This window comes from Eptesicus fuscus, chromosome 14, assembly GCF_027574615.1.
Source record: "Eptesicus fuscus isolate TK198812 chromosome 14, DD_ASM_mEF_20220401, whole genome shotgun sequence".
NCBI lineage: Eukaryota > Metazoa > Chordata > Mammalia > Chiroptera > Vespertilionidae > Eptesicus > Eptesicus fuscus.
The window spans coordinates 26,993,214-27,017,951 of NC_072486.1; the positions used below are offsets into that span (position 1 = coordinate 26,993,214).

Consider the following 24,738-nt stretch of genomic DNA (forward strand, 5'->3'; position numbering starts at 1 on the left):
TTCCATCATGGGGGAGCTTCTGCCTCTTGTTCCGTGTCTGGATTTAGAAATGGACATGGATTTAGCGAGTGCGAAGGGTCACTCCTGGCCTTCATGGGGCCTTTGATTTTGCCCCAAATATTTTGTTTCTTACATAGCAGCCTCTACTGCCTATTAATTTGACGCCGGTCCCTAAGGACAGTAATCCTACATTAGAAGGAAAGTGGTTTTCGTAAATATGTCAGTGTTTCCATTTATGGCGGAAAAATAATTTGATGAGTGCTCTTTAGAACCAGATAATTTCCCAGGGAATATTACTGCCCAGCACTTTTGCTGGTGTAAAGGGGCAGACGCCGCCAGGCCACATGCAGCTCACTCAGAACCATCGGAGAGCCTCTTCCTCTGAACGAGAGCCGCTTTTCAATTAGACTTTTTAGATGGTCTGTGTACGTCATAGTAATTCATACTATCAAACACATAATTATCTTAAATATTTTAGGATCTCCAGCTGGATTTAATTAAGCAGAAGTTAAGCAGAAGGCTTCCCCCTGTTTATACTCACCAAATGGTCGTGGGTCTCAGCTAAATTTAAAAAGTCCCGTGTTATGTATGTTTTTAAGGCTCTGAATAACTTTGTTTGTTTGTTTGTCTTTACAAATTCTGGTATAAAACAAAAGAAATGCTTTTCTAAAATGAAGAAGCCATGGTTAGTTACCTGGAAAGTGAAAACCTGGGCTGTAGTCAGAAAAACTTGGGTTTGAATTTAGATGCTGCCTCCTTACTAAATACAGGACTTGGACTAAGTCTCTTAATCGCGCTGAGGTGCAGTTTCTTCCTCAATAACATGAAGATGCCATTTACCACAGGGGGTTGTTGGGAAGGTAAATAACATGATGCCTGGCCATACCAGGTCTCCAACAAATTTAAGTGTAAGAAGATTGTTAATGGTAGCTTACAAATCCTTTCCCACTTACACTCCATTCCCTGCCCGCTCAGCAACAATTACTGTTATTCTAAAATTTCTAGTTATTATCTCCATGATTTTTAAGATTACATCTGTTTATGTTCCTAAGCAATATGCATGCATCCTTTTTTCACCTTGTATATTTTTACACTTACCTCTATTCTTAGCTCCGGGTCACCTCCTCCTTGAAGTCTTCCCCAATTCCCTAGGCTCCCGCTCCTTGCCTGTCCCTGACTTTAGGATTGCTCTTCTCTAACCCATTCTCCAAAAGGAATCCTGTCACTCTCCCAATTAACACTCTGGAGGTTTCCCAAGTTCTCCATCGATCAAGGTTCTGTGAAAAATTGTACCTTACATTTCTCAATTTTATGTCAGACTTATTGATACGTAAATCAATACAACGTGTAGATACTAACTCATATCTAACAATAAATATAGTTTTAGATGCCATTATAACTACTCCACCCCTATTTGAAATATTGTTTAAACACAAATCCCATTGGTATAAAGAAACATATGTATATTTTTCATTTTTACCCCTTTATTATCTTTTCTTATGTAAAAGTACCTGCAGTCGTGAAAACCTGTTGATGTCTGTTTCTGACTCTCGTGATCTTGAGTTGAGAATGGTGACTTGTTACGTGACACAATCATTGTGTGGAAGAAATTTTTTTCTTAATAGCAATTTGAAGGGGAAAAAAAAGAAAGAAAAGCAACTTGAAGCTTGAAGAAAAAAACATAGAAAGGAAAAATACTCAAGGCTTTAAATAAGACTCCCGAAGTAAAAGTTGGCCCTTCAGTTACCTAGAAGGCATGACTATTAATCCTTTACAAGCCACAGATTTTATTTGCTCATGCCCAACGAGCTGACTTCTTTATGGATGTTTCCATTGAAATTTTCAACAGTTCTATTGATGCCACTTGTTAATTGAAGTCTACATTGATTGCTCTTGATTTCTCTGAATTCTTTATTTTGGTCTTGATATGTACAGGTGGCACTGGAATGCCTGAAGGGGGACTTCAGACAACAATCTTTTCTGGCTGACAGGAAGGGCAATGGGACATGCAGCTACAAGCATACTGTTCTTACTTGGGGTGTTTTGGGACATTGATCCTCTTCTAGTCAAATATACAAAAGAAAGACTATACTCAATAGTAAAGCTATATTAATTTAAATGTCTTTTTTTCTTTTTATACTTTTCTAGGAAATAAAAAATCGACTTCAAAAATAACCATGCGGATCCCATATAGCACTCGCTGGTGCTTAATATTCTTCATCTTTATGAATGTAAGTAACACAAAATTATTCTAAGCTATATAATTAAGAATGCCAAAATATGGAAGAATGTTTTTGGTATGAGTGAATGAACATTAGTCAAAATAAACTTTGCTCTCCAGAAGCCTAACTAAGTTCCTCAAAACTGTCATTTTCTTGATAATTTGATAAGAAATCTCCCCTCAGAACTTACACTGACTTAGTTTAGTGTTAGGTTTACCCAGAAATGTGAGCATTGTTGGTTTACAAAAATGTAGCATTCATTTGAGGGACCTCTTTATTATCTTGGGTATTAATATTGAAGATTAATGATTTTTTGAATTAAATGTTTTTAATGTTGGATATGTGTCTTTGAGTTATAGTTTCTGGGCTGCTATCTTTTTTAAACATCTGAATTATTTCAGTCTGTTTATTGATTCTCAATGTATTTCTTACCAAAAACTCACTAAGAGTTTTAAATCTTGACATACCACTGTCTTTCTATAACTCTCCAGCCTTTTAAATCATGTCCATTTTATATAATTTTATGTTGTTTTATTCCTAAATTATTTAGCAAGTAATCAGAACTTTAATTGTCTTAGAACTATAATTGACCCTATCAAGCTTATTTTTTTCTCAACTTTGTTAACCCACCATCACATAATTTTAATAGCACACAAAAGGAAGATGAGTAAATTTTTTATAAGTAAATTTGGAGTTGTTTTGATCCACATCAGATCAATAATGGCCAATTAATTGTAGTTGACAGCAAAGACCACTTAGTATCTGAAACAGTTTGCATAGGGTTTCATGATTTCCATTGTTCTTTAATGTGTAGTCACAGGCTTACAAATTTGCATAAATTTTACATTACACAAGGAAAATATTACTAATATTCTACAAATGTTAATTTAATTTTTAAAGGGAATTTTTATTTTGTAATGTTATATATCAAATAAATGATTTATGAGAATAACTTAAAATAGCCCTTTTTGCACCTATTTGGATAATGAGTATAGTTTATTTTATTATGTAAGACTATCATATTATCTTAATCTTTAGATAAAATACAGTATAATCCAGTATTTAGAAATGCAGGTACTTTTATATCATTGGAAATATAATAAAACACATTTAACAAGAATGTTGTAGAAACTATCAGAGTATTTTATTTCATCTGTAAATGTCTGAGTCTTATTGCTATTCTATAGATGCAGAAATATTGGTATATTCTATTCATTTATTGATATCGTTATTTTTCATAGATCAAGTGAAATCCTATCTGATCAACTATATGTGAATTTTTCTAAATGATTTTATTTCATAAAGCATATTATATTATACATTGATAAAAAGGAAAGCTAAAGTAACTACTAGATAATAACAAGATAGTTTGAGTATTATCCCATCACCTTTTTTATTATGAAGGCTACTGATAATTTTTGGTGTGTTAAAAAACTAAAGCAGGGCATTTTTATTCAAAACTTTTACCCGATATATTATAAAATTCAAAGGTTGTTAAGAATTTCTTACATTTGCATGAGCCATGGACAGAAATGTCCTATGGTTTGTGGGCATCTCTTCACTAGAAAAACATAACTGCACAGGGCACTTCAGTGGTTTTGTGCTCTCTTTGCATACAGAAATTTGCTTCTCTATCTGCATTTGAATTATACATTTTATTTGAAGGACTTGCCCATAAAACCTTTTTTAACCATCAGTTTCCTTTCACAACACTCATTGTGTTCCACATTGATACTCCTTAGAGAAAAGTAAATTTCTTAAACAAAATGACATTGATTTTAATTACTCCAATGCACTTCTTATATTATTGTGGGGAAAAAAATGCCAGGATATTTATTGAATTCCACCAAACTGATTTCCAAATGGACCTTAAGGTATCAGTTTGAGTCATAACATTCCATTAGCTTCATCTACGTCAATCAAAACCACCCACTCACTTCCTCTCCCTTATCTGCAGTAATTCAATCGGCTTAGGACAGTGCTTAGCACATAGTGAGCGCCCCAAAAATGCTAGTGATGATCATAATGACAACAACGATGAGAAGCATTTTGATGATGTTTCCTTAGCTGTATCCACCCCCCCCCCCCCCATTCGCTTTGAATTTATCACATATGCAGCAGTTCGGGTGTTTAATGCTTAAGTAGAAAGTACATAGGACATCAACCAGGCATCTGATGCCACCTCAAAGAACCAGGACTAACGCTTTACCAAGTTCTATTTTATCCTTTGTTACTTTGAAAAGTATAAGTAACTGAAAATTGCCAATAATTCTTACACATACATTATTGTTACTAAGGGTGGTGACATGGGAATCCTATTGGTTGTATCAGTTTGTGGATTCTGGATTCATATTCCTTCTAGAGCAGTTCAGACTGTGGCAGCCAATAGGAATCTCTCCCTTCAGCATAGTCACATTCATTAGGTTTGAACCATTGCAGAGATGGACCATGTCTCGAATGCCTTTTTAAAAAATATTTGCTTATTAAATTGATTGGGGTGACATTGGTCAACATGAACATACAGGTTCCAGGTGTGGGTTTTTATGTTACAAGATCTGTATATTGCACCGGGTGCCTACTAGCCAAAGTCAAATCTTCTGTCACCTGATATTGGGACTTCCTTCACCCTCTACCCCTTTCCCTCTGGCAGTCACCATGCTGCTGTTTGTGTTCATGAGTTTCTACACAGAGCAGCTCTGTCATCATTCTGTCCCTGTACTTCTAAAAACCACCTATACTGGTAACACAAAGGTAGGCTGATTGCCTTATATCAAAGCAGGAATGACTTGAGCACATGACCATTCAAATCAGACTGCTCCCCTCTGGACTCCCATGATTAGCGTGGATGAAGCCCCCTAGACTGGAAGCCCCATGAGGGCAGGGACATTGCCAGTTTTGTTCACTGCTGAATCTGCAGAACCTAGAACAATGCCTGGCACGTGGGAGGCATTCAAAGTATTTGTTAACTGAAAGAACCAGTGATGTTTCAGCTGCAGACTACAGCTGCCAGTGGCAGCTTGGTGGTCCTATGTGTGGAGCTATTTACTTGAACCTACTTTGCCCTACCCTGTATATAACAGGATGCCTTGATGTATGTTATTTTTGGAAGAAAGTCACTGAAACATTCAGCTACCCCTGGAAAAGTTCGTCCTCAAAAATCCCATGCTTAAATATGAACCAGGCGAGGAGCAAACTCAGGTTATTATGGCTCATCTTACGAGAAGGTTCTAATTCCTCATTCTTTAAGTGCTGAAACAATTTCTATGTTGAACCGGCTCTAAACCAAAGTCACTGGAGATTGTTTTGATATTGCAGGAATGATAAGACTGACGCTACTGTCATCTGCATGAAATACATCTACTCTTTCAGATGCTCATGTATCTATTACTGATGTTAAAACAGCATTTAACCAAGTAATGTTGTAACTGAAAATACAAGTACAGTGTTTTCCCCTTGATATCTTTGCACATTCTGCCTCCCCATGGCTCCTATGAATTTCCAACTAGTGCTGAAACATTACTTAATTGGTTGTCCAGTCCATTAAAAGATAGAATTCAGACTGTTACTTCTGGAAAGAATGCCAAGCTTAAATAAAATATCCTTAGTGTCCAAAATATCTGTGACAGAAGTGACAGAAAAGATTTATATATGACATATTCCATCTTCTAATTTGATTTGAAAACGGTGAGAAAGTGGCTCAGAAAGAAAAATATTATAACTTGACTAGAGGCCTGGTGCATGAATTCGTGCACTGGTGGGATCCCTCGGCCTGGCCTGTGGGATCGGGCCAAAACCTCCAGGGGGTCCCGGATTGCGAGAGTGTGCAGGCCAGGCCGAGGGACCCCACCAGTGCACAATCGGGGCCAGGGAGGATTGGGGCCAGGGAGGGACACAGGAGGTTGGCCAACCAGGGAGGGATCATGGGAGGGTTCTAGGGAGTGTCTGGCCCATCTCACTCAGTCCTGATCAGCCGGACTCCAGCAGCAAGCTAACCTACTGGTCAGAGCATCTGCCCCCTGGTGGTCAGTGCACATCATAGCAAGCAGTTGAATAGCCTTAGCATATCATTAGCATATTATGCTTTGATGGGTTGAATAACTGACTGGTCGACCAGACACTTAGCATATTAGGCTTTTATTATATAGGATTATTCTCATATCAACTAAAGATTCTAACAATAGAGCCACAAAGTATCTAAACTACATACATAAGCTGAATCAATCATTAATATATTTTATTGTGAGGACACCATGATTTATTAAAGACCATGGTTACATTATCTTTAGTCAAATTATTAACACACATTCATAGAAATGTTAAGGTAATGAAATACAAAAAAAAGTCTTAATATTAAATCTCTGAAATATACTTTTTTATACTCCAAAACCACATTTCAGTTCCTGATGGAATATCTAAGCATTTAATAACTTATAGTTGTTGACCTTTCACAGTTTCTGGTATCTGGAAATATTTTATAGTGTTGATTTTTCTTTCTAAACTGTAAGCTATATGAGGGCAGGATCTATACTTATTTTATTCAACACTGTACCCTCAGCATCTAGCATAGTACTTAGCTCATCAATTTCAATGACTGCTTGCTGATCGATCTTAAAACCAGTGGGAAAAGGGTCATATGACAACAGAATGGTGTTCATATACATTGGTAAAGAGTTTGTACATTTTAAATCATTTTTGTTGGCTCATTAACTTCTCTTTTCTCTGCCATAAATTCAAGAGGCATTAAAATTAGAAATAATCCTAATATTTAAAGAGTGGTTTCAACTATATTTACAATAAGTGTCCATCTTGAGTTATAACACTGTTGTTATAACAATAAATATTATTTTTCCTCCTCTGTTTACAAACAATTTCTATTCAGATGGCTTGCTAGCACCACCAAAACAATTCTAAGAGGGAACTACCTTCTTCCAAGTAGTGAGGTTTTTCTTTCCCAATTTGTCCCCTTTCTGAGATCCCTACCAGGTTTTTCTAGTAATGTATGCTAAAATATCTGGGCTATTTGACTAATACTACTCTCCATTCCTTATATTCAAATATGCCTTCATGTTTTTATTCTTTGAGAAATGCTGTGAGTTGCTCTTTCTTGTTCCATTATGAGAAGATCTAGCCCAGTGGTTGGCAAACTCATTAATCAACAGAGCCAAATATCAACAGTACAACGATTGAAATTTCTTTTGAGAGCCAAATTTTTTAAACTTAAACTATATAGGTAGGTACATTGTTATTAACTTAATTAGGGTACTCCTAAGCTGGCCTTTGCTAAAAACTCGAGGGACCAAAGTGCCGCATGTGTCTCTCGAGCCGCGGTTTGCCGACCACTGACCTAGCCCATACCTTCTGCTTCCTGTTTGGTCTCTCCCAACTAATCAGTTGGACATCTGAAGCCTCCCACAAGAATTTTACCAACACTCTCCATTCACAACCTTCGCTGATCAAAAAGCTACAAAATAACTTTATTTCATTATAATTTCAGTAACATTAGCTAAAATGCATTGAGCCTCTTATGTCCCACCATTTGGTATTTGTTTTTGCAGGTTCTTTAGTATTTTACTCCATTTCTTACTAACTATCAATACATTTTGGGAAACTTCAATGTTAGATTAATGAGACAGAGAAAAGTCAAATAAAAGTATGTTTCAACAGATAGAGAGGCAAGGAGTATTCCTAACTTCTGAAGAAGAAAAGTAAGTGTAGGTTGAAGCTTGCAAGTCTTCTTCAAAAAAAAATCTCCATGCAGAACTTGGATGTAAAAAATCACAGATTCAAACACCACTAAAATGTCATAGCCACAAAAGAAATTGGCAACTCTATGAACACAATTAGACAGTGATCTTTACACACACACACACACACACACACACACACACACACACACACATCAATTTTGATAATACATAGGATGGTGATAAGGATTAATTGAGACTGGCAAAACTAATGTCAGCCTGTACCAAAAAGGCAAAATATCTAAAAGTAGTATTCAAGATTTACATTGATTTTTACCAATGCAAATGAATGACTCTGTATTGGTTATCTGTTGATTAAACCAATGAAAGGGAGTAAAGCCAGTTATTCAAAGCAGAATATCTCAGAACAGATTTGTTTGTTCTATGTAATATGTAGAATAAATTTGTGGCAGTATGCATAATATAAGCACAAATAAAAATCAGCTGAAGAAATCCAATAAAAAAGCTTATTTAGTGCACAAATATGTATATCTATTTTAAATAATATGATTAATGATTCTTAAGAGTTCCAAAGACAACAAAGTTGATTTAATATTCGTATTTTTTGGAAATCAGGTTATTTTCTTTGTATACATCTAAACTTTACAGTGGTAATACAATTTTTAAAATCTTGTATGATAAAGATGTGCATGAATTTGTATGGCTGCTATACATTTTCAATAGTGAATGGAATGAATGTTATAAAGCAAAAATATTCCACATAGAGATGATGTATAATTGTTTTATAGGAGGAAAAATAAATGTTTTTAAATTTTTTACTGTTTCATTTATTTATGTAAACCACCCATTCATACTCTCTATATGTAACTGACTTTTTTTTTAAATACAGTTTCCAACCCTTCTTTCCTCTAATAAAACCGATAGAACCGCTCTACAAGCGGAGGACTCATTTCTGGTCAGATTGGGAAAATGGAAAATGCAGGTTGCAGAGGCCAAATGCTTACTCCGAATGGAAAGGTTATCCCGATACCATAGAGAAGGTAAAAAGAAGGATGGATGTAAATATGTGTTTCAAATATCATTGAAGGTTTATTTTCTTCCGTGACTAAATATGTATTGACTGATTTTAATTTAATATGCCAGCAGTTTTAACAATGGTTTTCATACCATAATATTTTTGTGCATTTCATGCAGCAGACATGCCTAGTTTATTTGCTCAAGTTCATCTGAAGACTCTCTGGCTAACATCTGCATTAAGGACAAAATTACTATAATAATAGTATTCACACCTAGCAAGCAGGAACAATACAGGACTAAGTGAAGGAAAGGAATTGGAAAATGACAAGAAGGGAATTGGAAAATGGTGGGCAGAAAATGTGCCTGAGGTGGAACTTGATAAAACCTGGTCTTATTTGGGTTAATTAGGCAGTGTCTTCCTTTACCTGTCAGTTGGTTCATAACTCATGCTATTCCTTCTCCCTTTCTACCTCCAGTTCCCAGATGAACTGGAAAAAGGTATCTCCTAGGCAGAACTGTTTATCACCCTCTCTAAATGCTCTATGTGACTGCCCAAATATTCTCAGGGCCAAGCATATTTGATTAGCTATAGAGAGCCCACGGGAAAACAAAGGGGAGAATGTAGATGGCCAAGCATGGCTACGTCCATTTAAATTCTCTCCCTTGTCCCCTAAATCATTTGAAAAGAGCCAACAAGATCTTGTACACCCTTATATATTCTAAGACAACACTCGTGGGGCCAGGGGTAGGGGGGCGTAAATATACTCTATTACTAGACATGGTTTGTCTTCAGATAGCTAAAATTTTAATTTCTTGTTGAAACAATGAACCAGGTCCGTTTTTCTGTCTGGAGTAGTTTCAGGGTTTTTAAGAATATGAAAAGGCATTAGATGCAACTCACCACCAAAAAGAAACCATTTATCTGAAGTAAATGAGACAATGGAAACACAAAGATGATATTTTCAGAGACCAAGTGAGTGCAGTCACCTTCACTTCTATCTTGCTAGTAGTTACCTCAGGGTTGTGCTATTGATTATTATTTGAAACTTTTTATTTTAGAACTGCCTTTTATACTCACACAATACTCATTCTTTTGAATATCTGTGTACACACAAATCTTCATATTTTGGAGATTTAATTTTTGAAAGCAGTGAGAAACCACCTAGAGGCAACATTGATGAATACACAAAGTGACCAAACTGAGCATTATTTTAGCCATTAGTAAAGTGTTATTCTAAAGTAATAAGACTGTTCATATGTAATCCAACTGGAAGCAAATGCATCTTCCAGTTGGATTACATATAAATGATGAATTACAAATGATGAATTTTGAACAATTTCATCACCCTTGAATTAGGAATGAAGATTAGTGGTTAGTAAGATTCATAGGTTCCAAAGCCATATAGTTTTTTTCAAGGTTAAGTTTATCCAAGGGTGATTGTGCATATACTTTCACAAAAGTTTTCTTATAGCACTTCCAAGGTGCTTTAAAGGAAAGAGTTTGGATGAAAGATTCCATACAGAAGACATGTGCCTTTTGATGAACAAATGGAGAAAACACTACAAAAATGTAAATTCCATTAGTGGTCAGTAAAGTTAATACCATTATTTTGTTGCTACTGCTGCAACTGTTGTTGTTTTTTAATATAGGGTAGTTCCAAAGTGAAAATCCCCAGAATAATTGTCTATGCACTATTAAGTCCCACTAAGGTAACTTTTGACAATGGCAATGCTAATTTCTTTCTAAAGAGCCAGATCTACGTTGCAATCGCATGTGGGATGGATGGCTGTGCTGGGATGACACACCGGCTGGACAGACAACCACTCAGCCATGCCCAGATTATTTTCCCGACTTCGATACAACAGGTAGAATATCTGTTTTTATTTTATATTTTGCTATGACACTTTTAGAGTTTTTTTCATGTTCCTCAAAAGAAAGTCAGATATAAAATATACCTACATAGTCATACTCTACACAGTTTAGCATGTTCTGAAGCATTTCCATAAATGAAATATTACCTAGTTGCACATATCTAACAAGCTGTCCTTATTTTATTTATTTATTTGGATTTTTTTTTATTTTTAGAGAGAGGAAGGGGAAGAGAGAGAGAGAGAGAGAGAGAGAGAGAGAGAGAGAGAGAGAAATTGATATGAGAGTGAAACACCAATCTGCTACCTCCTGCATGCCCCCTTCTAGGGATTGGTCAGGAATCGAACTCGCAACCTTTCTGTACATGGGATGACATCCAGTCAACTGAGCCACACCAGCCAGGGCAATAAGCTATCCTTACTTTTTAAGTCACATTACTGGTCATACATTCCATTACATTTTGAATAAAAATTCACTTTTATATAATTTAAATAATAAATATTAGATTTTAATTAAAAATTCAATTAATTTTTCTAAAACTAATTGTGGTTCTTAAAATGTATGGTTTCTAAAAATTTTTTCAATTGTCTCACATTTTAGTTACTTACGCAAATGCTTGATCTAGAGTTAGCAAATAGCAGGCTGGTATAACATGCCCAATGGTAATTTTATATAATGATAAAAATTACATAAAACCATGATATATAAGGAAAAATAAATCAATAGGTGTTAACTATAGATACCAGATTTCTGTTCCAGCAGATTATTAAAATATGCTCAGATAATAAAACAAATACTGTTACAATGAATTGTACTAACATCCAGCTGTGTCCTGCACAATATGAACATTCAACAAATGTATGTTTAGTAAAATAGTGACACCAAATTCACTTTCGTTATAAAAGTAATATAGGAACACTTTTCATTGAATATCATATTTTTTCCTTTTCAAAACATTTTCTTATATATTACAGAAATCCCACCTGGTCTGCAGTTTTGCTTTCCATGTTTTCAGTTAACCGTGGTCAACCATAGTCTGAAACTATTAAATGGAAAATTTCAGAACTAAACAATTCATACGTTTTCAATTGTGCAGCACTATTCTGCCCAGGAAATTAATTATCTTGTCCAGTGTATCCACTCTGTATACCATACCCACCCTTTAAGTCACTGAATAGCCATCTTAGTTATCAGTGTTTGTTTCACACTTAAGAGGCTATGGAAAATCAACTTTGACTTTAGAGTTGTTTGGTCAGAGTTTCTACTATATTTCAGGGTCAAGAAGCCCATCTAGTTAGTCTCACTCATTGACTGTGAATGGCAAGAAGTTACTGCCCAATGACAGTGAGGACATCAGTTAAGACAGAAAATGTCAGATAGTAACTGCAAGCAGGAAAGTTTCTGGAATCCAGATTAAAGTAGAGAAATTCATCTAACTCCAAGACAATGCTTGGGAGATGCTGTTTGTGCTTTCTTCAAAGATGAGATCCTAAATTCTACCCCAGGAAGACATAAATAATGTAAATTGGATTAGAGGGGGAGGGGGCATTTTTAAAACCAGTTCAGGTCAACCACTTCTGGGAATTTACATTTTGATGGAAAAGTTGGGATGTGAAGAGAGAAAGGACTTAATCCTGTGCCCCACTCATCATTACATTCCTGTAAACTCGAACTAAATGCCATTTGATGGTAATCCTCCAGGTTTTCACTGACTCCTCCGGATAAATGATGCTTCATTAATCTTGTTTGACAACTATATTAGTGGTAATTGATTGGCACAAAGAGCTGTTCTGCAATTGAGGCTACAATGCCAGTTCCAAAGCGGCAATGGGATCTTGCCAAAGTGGCCATAATTATTGACTAAAAGACAAGTTTTTGGTCAGCAAAACAGATTCCCAGGCATAAATCCATCTTTTCAGTCTAGTTTTTGGATAGAACTACCTCAGGTGGGTGACAAACCCACTTCAAAAGAAAAAGCACATCTTAAAAATACCTATAATTCAACAAACTTAAATTCTTTAGGATTTAACGATTAACCCAAAACTATGTCTTGATCATACACAAAGCAGTTTAATGAAATGACAGAGATTTCATTTTAGACAAAGTGCTTGGTAAAAGACAGGTAGATCATGAAAGAGTTGATAACAATATTGAAATTCAAAAGATGTTAATGGGGGGGGTTGATGACAAATATGTGATACTTTAATCAATAAAGTAATTTTAAAAATAAATAAATAAATTTTTAAAAAAGAGGAAAAAAAAGATGTTAATAGTCTAAAGGACTTCGTTAGTGTAAAAAAACAAATTTAACAAAGAGGTATTTAAGACCCTGTCCTTGGAGTCAAACACTTAACATTAATGGCATAGAGCTAAGATGCATCCCCTAGTTTTGAATTTCTTTGTTCTATTGAATTTAGCCATATGAAATTGCCAATATTTGATCATTTGACAAAAAAACCCCTGCAGTTTCATAAGTCAATAAATAAATATTGCATATAAATGAAGAAAAGTATGTCTTGCTCTTCTCGCAGTTCTATCAAAAATCATAAGTTTAATGTCTGTTAAAAAAAAACCAAACAAACAAAAAAACAGGAGGTAAAGTGTCGGTAGCACTTTGGAGTCTGAAAGACCTGGTATCCAATCCTAGCTCAGCCACTAGCTACTGACTTTTTAAATTCCATAACCTCCCCATCTCTGGGCTGTTTGTGAAATGGAGACAGCGGTATCTGTTTTACAGGGCTCTGCCAAAGCTAACATGAGACACCATATATTAAAATTTTTTTGTATAAAACATCCCCAAATCTAGGAGGTTCATGGTCGTCTCCATTTACTAATACGCATATTCAAATTCCATGAAGTGGTTAACACTTTGAAATGCTTTTAAGCCTTAATTTATTTTTCCTTCTTGTTGTTTTGAAATGGTTAAGCAATAACTGTTATGTTTCATTAACAGAAGTGGCTGTGAAACACTGTGAAAAAAATGGATCTTGGGAACTAACTGCTGACTTGAATGAAACCTTGACTAACTACAGTATGTGTTATGCTTTCTCTGCTGAAAAAATGAAGGTAGGTTCCATTTCAGATTTCAGTATTTGGTGATAATGCCATTGTCTGTGTTTTATTGGTGACTAGGAGATATCACTTTTTGCTTTATGTTTACATGGGGGTTTGAGTTTATATTATTAGGTGCATAGAAATTTAAAATTATTATATCTTCCTGACTTAATACCTGCACCTATATGGTATTACACCAGTTTTCTTACGGCTAGTGTTAATCTGAGTCATCTTTTCCCATTCTTTTACATTCAATATTTCTGTATCCCAGTATTTAATGGTGTTTCTTATAAATGGTGTTTCATATAATCCCTTTAAAAATCATCTAGTCCAACCAAATTACTTTATAGGTGAGGACTACTGAGGTCTAGAGAGGTGAAGTGACTGACTTTATGAAAGTACACGAAGACTTAATAATAATACTCTGAGTAAAGAACAGCTCTGATAAATCCAGTCTTGTGTTCTTCCCCCAACGTCATGCATATTCTTAATCTTATAATATTCAATCTATTCATCCAGTTTATTATAATTCAATATAATTTAATTCTTTGAAATACTTATTTTAATTGTAGTAAGTTATTTGAAAGGAGGGAAACAGTTGTTGATTTACACTGATATTTAAAGATAGAAACCATTCCCCCCTTCTATAGTCATTCATTTACTCACCACATTGGTCTTTGTAACTGTTGTTGTTGTTGCTGCTATTGTTATTCCAGCATGCATACATGATGTTCTACGTGGCCATTGTGGGACACTCTGTTTCTCTTCTCACCTTGATAACTTCACTGGTGATTTTCGTGTGTTTCAAGTAAGTACCCTCATAGCATCTGCTTTTTCTTTCTTCTTTAAGATACTGAAATAAATGGAAAACTCTGTAAAAGTTGCGTGGGGGAGGGGGATCTTCTACAAATCATAAGAGATATATGAGAGTCATGAAGTAGCAAGAAAATTATATTAGTTATCACACGAAGAGTAAATAAGCAATGACGTAGTATATAAGGTCTCTGAAGGCCAAAGCAATCTGTTTTGTTCATCTATATCCGTGGTCGGCAAACTGCGGCTCACGAGCCACATGCAGCTCTTTGGCCCCTTGAGTGTGGCTCTTCCACAAAATACCACGGCCTGGACAAGTCTATTTTGAAGAAGTAGCGATAGAAAAAGTTTAAGTTTAAAAAATTTGGCTCTCAAATTTCAATCGTTGTACTGTTGATAGTTGGCTCTGTTGACTAATGAGTTTGCCGACCACTGATCTATATATACCTAGAATCTACCAGAAGGTCTGAATTATAGCAGGTACACAGTAATGTATGTTGGATTATTAAATGAATTTTAATAAATTTAAAGTACCTTTAACTCATTTCAAAAAGTTCAGTGTAAATGACATCAAGTAAGTGCAAGAAAGTTTTTAACAATTAGCAGAAATTATATTGAAACCTTCAAGAAACAGAAACTCATATTATATATTATTCATATTGTTCCTTTGGAGCCTAACAGTATCACTTCTCGTTATGTACATAATACCATATTGTATATAGCTTTTAGCTAGTAGGATAATGTCCACTATTAGTTAATACCTATATTAAGAATTTGTTATGCTAAGAGAAATAAGCCAGTCAGAGAAAGATAAGTATCACATGATCTCACTCATATGTGGAATCTAATGAACAAAATAAACTGATGAACAAAATAGATCCAGAGACATAGAGGCATGGACCAGACTGACGAATTTCAGAAGGAAGGCAGGGGTGGGGGATGGAGTGATTAACCAAGGAATTTATATGCCTATATGGATACTGACAATGGAGTAGTGAAGGCCTGGGAGAGGCTAGTGCAGGTTAGGATGGCAGGGGCCAATGGGAAAACAAAACAAAACAAGGGGACATCTGTAATACTTTCCACAATAAAGGAAAAGTAATAATTTGACAAATGTTCAGAACGATACAAAGTGTAAGATATGGGACCATCGACCCTTTAATGTAATTATCTGATGTACTGGAAAAGCAGTCACAGTTTGAAGAAGAAAATTGTTCTTACATATTTTTTATCCATAAAATGTGTTAAGCCCTACAAAGCATCAGACCCTGTTCTAGCTGCACAGTGCAAACTGCTTTAGCACTTCCATTCTAGTGAGAGAAAATAACAGGCAATAAACAAATATATGTCTGGAGGGGAGAAGAAGAAGAAAGCAGGGATTCAGGGACTGAGAGTAAGCTAGAGGTGGAGGAAGCGTATTTTATTCAGAGTGGTTCCAGTTCTCACAGGACACGGAACATTAACCAGTCCTTAAGTCAGTGTGGTACATCAGCAGATTGTGGAACTCTACCTGCCTAACAGAAAACCAGGCCCGAGATTAGCAGCCCTGTGTGATACCTTCATCCACACTCCTCATGCTGGATGATGCCAACTGTCACTGGTTTAAGCCATGCTGAAGCCAATAATGAGGCCAGAGGTATTTGCCTCCCGGTGAGAAGAATTACAAAATGCTGTTATGACTGTAAGGGAAATGGCAAGTTACGGGCTTAACAGTGCAGTAGGGAAGAGTTTATGCAGTGTAAATGGGTATGATGTTCATTTAAAGCATTTTTTTTCTTTTTAAATCCTTAAATTTACAACCTACTTTTATAGCACTATTATAAAATCAATTAGGTTTGGTTTATTTAATAGACTTTTCTGCTGCTAAAGTAGTACATGGTAGTATGTGTGTGAGAGAGAGAGAAACAGTTCTCTAAACCCCATTCTGCATTCTACTCCTGATCAACAAGTGCCAAATTTTTAAATACTCTGTATTAACTATTTACTGATGCTTGTGCTTCCTGAAAATTTGAAAAATGTAGTTACAATAATCAAAATGTGCTCTAACACATGGCCTCATTACTTAAACTTACTTTTTACTACAAATAATTGAGTTGGAAATATAAGAAAAGCATTTTAAGTAAAACTAGTCTACCCTCATGTTTTACCTTTCATCAAAATTCTTGGGATTCTAACTTGATTCTACGAATAATTTTTAGGGGTAGTTACTATTTAGCATCATTAACTTAATGCATTAGGTTTTCACATGATGCTAAACATTTTTTAACTGAATCAAATATGGTAAATACAAGATTTACATTTATCTAAGATAAACATTCCAATTTTGTTATAGCCATTCTATAGACTCTTCATTTGCATCAAAAAGTGAAATAGGATATTTAATCATGCTGATTCATATGAACATTCACACCAACACATATTAAAAGTTTATGAAGGAACTTTTAAAAATCCAACAAATAGCTTAGCACTCAAAAGGTGGGAAATGGCTATGCAACGAGGATAGGTATCGACAGATCCAAACCACAGGACGCCTCATAATGAGGTCAGATTTGAACTTATTTAAAATTCTTTGCCTGTGCCTGAGCTCCATCATCAGGAGGTTGTGGAAAGTAGGAACTACAGAGTTGGTTCCAGTCGGATCATGAGAGATAAAAAGACTTCAGAGGAAATGTCAAGAGAGAAGATGACCGGAGACTTCATAAAGTCTGTGTATGTACGGGGTCAAGGACATGGACCCAGTGCTTTGTCGCCGGCCCCCTTCTTTCTTACTTCATGCTCTGCTATCCCATTTGCCACACAGTTTCTGCCTGGTTACATCAATAAATAGTCGGCTTTTCATCAGAAGCATATGCCAAACTGTAACGTTTTCTCCTGTAAGAGTGCTTCTCTCAATTAATTTTGGGACATTTATTCTAATTAAAAGTGATTTTATCACCCACTCTTGCACTTGTTGGACAAAGCCACCTGAGAACTGAAAGCTGTGGGAAAACTGTTTTTAAAACTCAGGAGTAAGATCTTATAGATGGGACCAACCTCACTTATTTCAATACATTCTCTCAACTATTGCTAAAGGGAACATTAAAAATACTACAAAAATGTTGTTTCCCCCCAGGTATTTCAGGTTTTAGCGCTGGTTAATGCTGTTACTTTTTCTTCCAGGAATCTTGCCTGCCAACGGGTTACCATGCACAAGCACATGTTTCTGACTTACATTCTGAATTCTATTGGTGTCCTCGTCCACCTAACCCAAGTGGTCCCCAATGTTGAGTATGTGAACTCGGATCCGGTGAGCACTGCCTTATTTGTTCTTAATTCTGTTTTTAAAGATGTAGCATTTGTAAATAGTTAACATGGTGTTATTGTTTGTAAAACTAAATGAATTATTTGAAATGTTGCATTGTACTTGAAAAGCTGACATTCCAGAAAACATTAGATTAAGGTTCTCCATAGCCAAGAAGAGTAGAGACAGCAAAGAAAAGCCCAAGAAAGGACCAAAAAAAAAAAAAAAGCAAAACTTTTTTAGAAAGGGAAGTTGTTAGTCATTTTCAATCTTCAAATATTAATTGAAATTGCAACCAACATGAGAAATGTAACCACAATCACAATTAAGGAAAAGCATGCCCATGATCAGTTCATCTATCTGTGATTCAGGCATATGCCTACTTTGAAAAAAACAATATATAATTTTAAAGACACTTTCTCTCCTAAGCAAATTAAGAGTTATGGGTTATTTTTTCATTTTGACCCAATTCTCAGGTCACTGAGTTAGCAGTTAAGAGGCAAAAAGATATTCCTTCCCAGTGGGGATATATTTTAAAAAGAAAGTTATTTCTCGTAAAAGGTGGCTGCATCATCCCAACTGTTGTTGCACTACTTCTATTAGAGTACATTTTATTGGCAGCAAAATAAAACAGTGTCCTCACTCCTCAACGAGTCCCCATGGGTCCATGGTCCCTCTCCTATCAGAGTAATCAGTTCCTTCCATTGGAAGTTTTTAGGTTAAGCAGGTTCTCTCTTATAAAAACGAAGCATGAAAATTCTACTCCTTCGCATTTTTTTAAGTTAAACTCATAAGAACTCATGGCATAAATAAGGTCTGAATAGATCCTCAGTTTACTGAGTGATGTGAAAATTGCCCATTGTCATCCGTATAATTGGAGCATTTCATTTCCATAATATTTAAAATTTCATTTATTGCTCTCTCTGCTTATTTCTTCATGTGGAAAGTCAGGAGACATAATTAAAAGTATTGTTCTTGCTGCATCGAAAGGAAGTGGCATCCTTGTCACTTTCTGGAAAGAAATGTGTCTCTGAACTTTTTATCTGGGTCTGAAAGATACAGTACAGGGAGATTATTAGTTTTTACTGGGAACCTGAGATTTTTTTGCACCTCAAAAGCCAAAACAATCAAGTCACATTTTCTGTAGCCTCCTGTATAAGGAAAATCAAATGAGTCCCGAGTTCTGAAAAACAGAGTGAATTTCTTCTCATTCTCATTTGTTCAGGACACTTGAGCCACCAAACTCTGTTGGAACTTCATCCTAGTCATAGGATGATTTACTCAGAATGGATGGATGCTCAGGGCTGAGGCAGGAGACACCGATGAAACCCAGGGAGGAGAATGGACTCCGCCTTGCTAACCCAGAGGCAGCTGCTGCAAGGAATAGTATAGAAATGTGAGGGAGGGGAGAGGGACAGCAGAGTGTTTGAGATGAGAGATCAGTGGCAGATGAAACTACATTGGAATTACCCATTTTGTAGGCTCTGGAAGCAATGAGATTGGGAATGAAAAACGATAATGGATTTGAGGGACGATGCAGAGAGACTAATGCCAAGATGTGATCATGGGATACAATATCCCACTCTGGCCATTGATGCTACTCCATGTTACTTACTCCCATGTCAAAATCAGTAAGTGGTATTTCAATAAAGATCGGATGATGTGGAAAAATAGAGAGGGTTTCTTTATTCTCTTTAAACCGAATTGCTTAAAATTGGATTTGAAGAATTTATTACGGATTTTAAGACGTTATTCCTAAAATGGCCACAGGCATCAGCCCAATTTCCAGTTTCTCTTAGCTGGTCTATCTGGCTGGTGCCTCTACACAGATAAGCATAGCTTACAAGTGGTCTCTTGTGGCATGGTTTACGTAGCGAGCCCTCATCTCAACATCTGCATGTCCACTGCTTTTAAAAGGCTCTCATGAACTTAGTGCAGAACTTCTTATAGATTTGCTTTCATTCTCAAAAAACTTCCAGTTGAAGTACAAAGGGTTTCGTACCCTCTTTTGGGGCAGGTTGATTTATTGCTAGAACATAGCTACAGAGCAACAGTCAATCTGGTATTTGCTGTGCTTCGCTGGATTGCTCCAAATACTGTAGCACTGTTCTTGCTGAACGATAGAACCTCAGATCCCAGCTCTTCTACTCCCTAACAGTTCATTCTGTAATGTTGAGCAAGTTACTGAACCTCATGGTGCCTCACTTTCCCAATGTGTAAAGTGGAAGCAATAACAGCCCCTTCCTCATAGAGTTGCTTGTGAGGATTAAATAAACCGATACACCCAAAATCCCCAACATGGTCTGGCACCATGCAACTCACACTTGTTACCTAGTATTGTTTATATTATAGTTGTTACCATTGTCATTAGGCCTTGAGCCCTTGTCATGTTCTAACGGTGACACCCAGTTTCATTTCTGTGATACACAGCATAGGAGATGGGGAAACTCGGAACATTTGTTAAATTCTGCTTCAATCCAAAAGGGCCTAAATGTAAAAGCAGAATGAAAGGCATACTCAGAGTTTTATAAATCACAAATAATCAAAAGGACTGTGGTCTGAGAATATAAAACTAGATCAGGCATGGCCTGAGAATCCCCAGAGAAGAGTGATATAATATGCTTATTACATCATATAGAGAAAGACTCTGGAGCATAGCAAGCTGTTAATTCTTACTCCCCTGCTGCATTGCCAGCAGACTTTCTTTTCCACTGTGTGTGCATCCTGCCTTTCTGTTGACTGGTTTTTTTGTTTGTTTGCTGAACATTTCCAGAATGCTTCCTTGGCCACTTGCTGGATCGTCTTCCAATGTACTTATCTCAGATGGGACTTTTTTTCTCCAGTGCTTCCCCCCTCGCCCCAAACACACCGAATCATGTCTACAGTTCCGTAGACTCAATTCATTTTCTCTAAGGCTTTATCAGAAATCAGCTCAGGATTGCATGACAGACTCACAGTTAATTAAAAATGTTATACCTTTAGATTCCTCTGGAGACACTGCAGCACTTCCCGACAAAGTTAGTTAATGCTGACTTTCTGGGTGGGGGATTTTCCTCCTTCGTTCAGCTAGCTTTTAGAGAATGTGCACATTGACAGTTTTCAAGTTGACAGAACCTTTTTGCCCCTTAGTTTACCACCTGCACTAACATCTTGATATGAAGTTCTATAGTTCCTCCTCTTGAGGTTCTAGTATATATATATGGGTCAAAGTCAGGAAGTTCCCATTGCACTGTGACTCTTGTTGGAAGAGGGAGCTTATGCTCTTGGATGATTAGGATTATCAGCACTAAAAGGCCAGCCAGTAACTAAAGCAGGAGTCATCAGTTGGGTTCAGCATAGCTCCTGGATCATATATGACAAATGCATCCCCTGGGGATCTCCTCTTTGTGCCTAAAGAGATATCACCAACATATCAATGAACTTCAGCATTAACCATTTCTGGGTTATTCACCTCATTGGCCATAGAAAAGGGGCTTTAAAAGTCAGGTGACAGATCCTTGGCTGTTCTAGAAAATGATGGGTCTCAGACTCATTGAAGAAAAATAAATTTGTCTAATCCATGCAAGTCACCAAAGTGTAACAGCAAAAGAACATTTCAGGGTCTAGGCTTCCATTCCCCTAGATGGCTGTTTATATGTAGTACAAATGACCTAGGCACCATGGCTCTGATTTGCGGATACAGAGGGTGGCGTGTGTTAACAGATGCTCGGGGAAGCTGCATATGGGCTGAATGCAGATACTTTGACTCACTGTCACATTTACCCTCTGTTTACTGTCAAATCCTTGCCCGTGTCTTCCGCTGAGTATCTCCATTTCTTTCTGACAGCTGAGCTGCAAGATTCTGAATTGTATCAACCACTACTTCATGTTATGCAACTATTTCTGGATGCTCTGTGAAGGAATCTATCTGCACAAACTCCTTGTGGTGAACGTGTTCAATGGGGACCAAACGATGAAGTGGTATTACCTCTTGGGCTGGGGTATGTATTTCCTCCAACTGAGTTTTGAGCCACGCTCACCTCTGTCTATATATTTCTAATGTTCTTGGAATCCAAAAGCTTTCTGAGAACATCAACCTTAATATTTAAATCCCTGCCCAACAGACATTGTTACCAATGGTATAGAATGTGTCTGGGAAGTCATAGAAGCAGATCAAACAAATATTGCCTAGGGACAGCTCTGGTATAGATTGTGAACTGGACGGCTCACCTTGTGGGCCACCCCACCCTGGGGAGGAGCAGCGGCAGCCCAGTCCCTGACCATCCAGTGAACTTAGAAATCAGGCTTCTGACTAATCTGCTGGCCCCACCACAGGTGCTAGGTTCTTCTCTGTCCTCAAAACAACTCAGACTACAAAGATCAAAATGGGCTTTTATTGTTTTTTTCTTTTAGCTCCAGCCTTGCACAAGAGGTTGATCTTTCCTTCCCTTGCCCTTCTCAGCCTCAAACACACCCTTTCAAGAATTTCTAATCTTCCAAGAGCTGGTCATGCCAAGAATCAACTGGATATAATTTAAGCCTCCCAATAGCAATTCTGATCATCACAAGAGTAATGATTGATGCTGATCAGATGCCTTGCAATTGAAGACCTGAACATAACAGCTCAACCCAGGCCTGCCACATACACCCACACACAGAGAGACACCATTTCTGTCTGATCTATTTTACTTACTTCTTCTGAAATAAATGTATGGCATACTTCTTGTACCAGTTTTGACTGTTTAAGAACACCCATCTGCCATACTCCAAAATTTTTCATGGAAGAAAAAGGATGTACATTTATTCTTGCCTGTGACATTCAGCAGGGATGAGGGCACCCTAGAAGGAACAATTTATACTGCTCTTTCCATACATACTGTTACATTGTGAATTAGTTATAAAAGCTTTCCGCAGCATCATTACAGACAGATCGATGAAGACACCTGCTTAATATGCATAAACAATTGAAAGGAGAAAAGAAGTTGTTCAGCTGAATCAAAAAGAATGTAATGAGCTCTGGCCAGGTGGCTCAGTTGGTTGGAGCGTCGTTCCAGACACCAAAAGATTGCAGGTTTGATTCCCAGTCAGGGCACATACCTAGGTTGTGGGTTTGAACCCTGGTTGGGGTATATATAGAAAGCAACTGATCAGTGTTTCTCTCTCACATCAATGTTTCTTTCTCTCTCTCACCCTTCCTCTCTCTAAAACCTGTATTCTTTGGTGAGGATATTTTTTTTTAAGTGCAGAAAAAGAGGTATCCTGTCTAGAGGAAGGCAAAGAGCCTTAGGAATTAACAGATATGTGGCCTATACTCCTCTATGTGATATGTAAGAAACACATTTTCCTTTCTACAAAATGATGAGATGGGAGTGAAATCTCCATATGCCTCTCTTGTTGTCTAATTAAAAGTAAGTATTTCAGAATAAATCGAGAGAATGAATATCCCTAAACCCAAGTGGGGAAAAGGTATGTTAGGACTGCTGTGGATACAACACAATTATGTTTTGTATAAATAGTCAAACTCAAAATTCTTTCAGGTCAAACAGTTAATCGATGTTCCTATTAAATTATATGCTTCATGGGTTTAGAAGGTGAGGTTGTTCTCTGGTGAAAGCTCAATATTTTCAGGCACTCTCTTTTTGCATATAATTCACAGAAAATCAAAGTGTGTAAGTCTAATTTACTTCTGAGACACATTTCTTAGTCTGATAATCATTTAAAAACTCATTCTACCAATTTTTCAAACCAAATTACATCATATTCTATTGTACCTGGGTACATCTGAGAAAAACAGATATATTTTTCTTACGAAAATCACAACTTTATTCTAGGCTACCTGTATAGAATGAACATTTATTTTTAAAAAGATGTAACCTGGCAGGATGCATTGCCAGTAACTATCTCCATTATTCTGTTTATAAATTCAAAATTCTTTCCGCTAGCACTTCAGGTGTAGGCAGAGAAGTCAATACTACGCTGCCTTAATAAAGGTTCTGCAGCCAGAACTTACACTGGCTCTTCTGAAGTGTTCTTATTGAAAGAGAACAGGATCAATGGACGTGACATAAACAGGAAAACAAACGGCCGAGACGAAGTACTGCAAACATTAACAAGGCTTTCAGAGCAATTACACGGACCACGTCCTCATGCTGTCCCGGGTCACATCCCTCCAGGGTGACCAGCTTCTCCCCAGGAGAGAGCCCAGCTCACACACAATGAAAGGCGTTCTGGTCTACGTCATTAACAACCATGGTAGAATAGTCCCAAGGAGAGTAGACTGTACCTGCCATACTAAGAAAGGCTTTTAATTATCTGGGTGCTCTTAACCAACCTCTCTGAAGGTACACGATACTCTAACCAAGAACATGTTTACCTGGTTTGACCAAAGATACTTTGTGCAAACACATCAGGGAAGTACCGTGACAGAGGTGTTAAATTTGCCACTGTTTTTTAAAGTAAGCTACCATTTTCCATTCAACTGTAGTTATAGCTTATGACCAGAAAACCAGGTGTAATTTGTACTTTTTTACATTTTTTAGGGCTCCCGGTGGTGCCAACTGTAGGCCATGCTATTGCTAGGCTGAAGCACTTCAATGACAGGTATTGTGGTAGTTGTAGTTAAGTAAATGAATGTAAATAAAATGCATCTGTGTTGATATATTCTTCCCCCGCGCCCCCCCCTCCCTTTTTTATTTCAGCTGCTGGATGAGTGTGGAAACCTACCTGGTTTACATCATCCATGGCCCTATCATGGCAGCCCTGACGGTGAGAACTGCTTTTTAAGTCTATTGTTAACAA

The 24,738-nt window shown here is 36.8% G+C and overlaps 1 protein-coding gene across 1 annotated transcript in view; it reads left to right on the forward strand.

Moving 5' to 3' along the window:
* The first annotated feature begins 682 nt into the window (after nucleotides 1-682).
* CALCR (calcitonin receptor) overlaps nucleotides 683-24,738 on the forward strand; it is a 28,505-nt gene continuing 4,449 nt past the window's right edge. Inside the window, exons 1-10 of the mRNA XM_054726612.1 lie at nucleotides 683-860; nucleotides 2,149-2,231; nucleotides 8,817-8,967; nucleotides 10,700-10,810; nucleotides 13,768-13,880; nucleotides 14,585-14,676; nucleotides 17,841-17,967; nucleotides 21,788-21,941; nucleotides 24,480-24,540; nucleotides 24,639-24,705. Coding sequence (XP_054582587.1) covers nucleotides 683-860; nucleotides 2,149-2,231; nucleotides 8,817-8,967; nucleotides 10,700-10,810; nucleotides 13,768-13,880; nucleotides 14,585-14,676; nucleotides 17,841-17,967; nucleotides 21,788-21,941; nucleotides 24,480-24,540; nucleotides 24,639-24,705 — 1,137 coding nt within the window. The remainder of the gene's footprint in view (nucleotides 861-2,148; nucleotides 2,232-8,816; nucleotides 8,968-10,699; nucleotides 10,811-13,767; nucleotides 13,881-14,584; nucleotides 14,677-17,840; nucleotides 17,968-21,787; nucleotides 21,942-24,479; nucleotides 24,541-24,638; nucleotides 24,706-24,738) is intronic.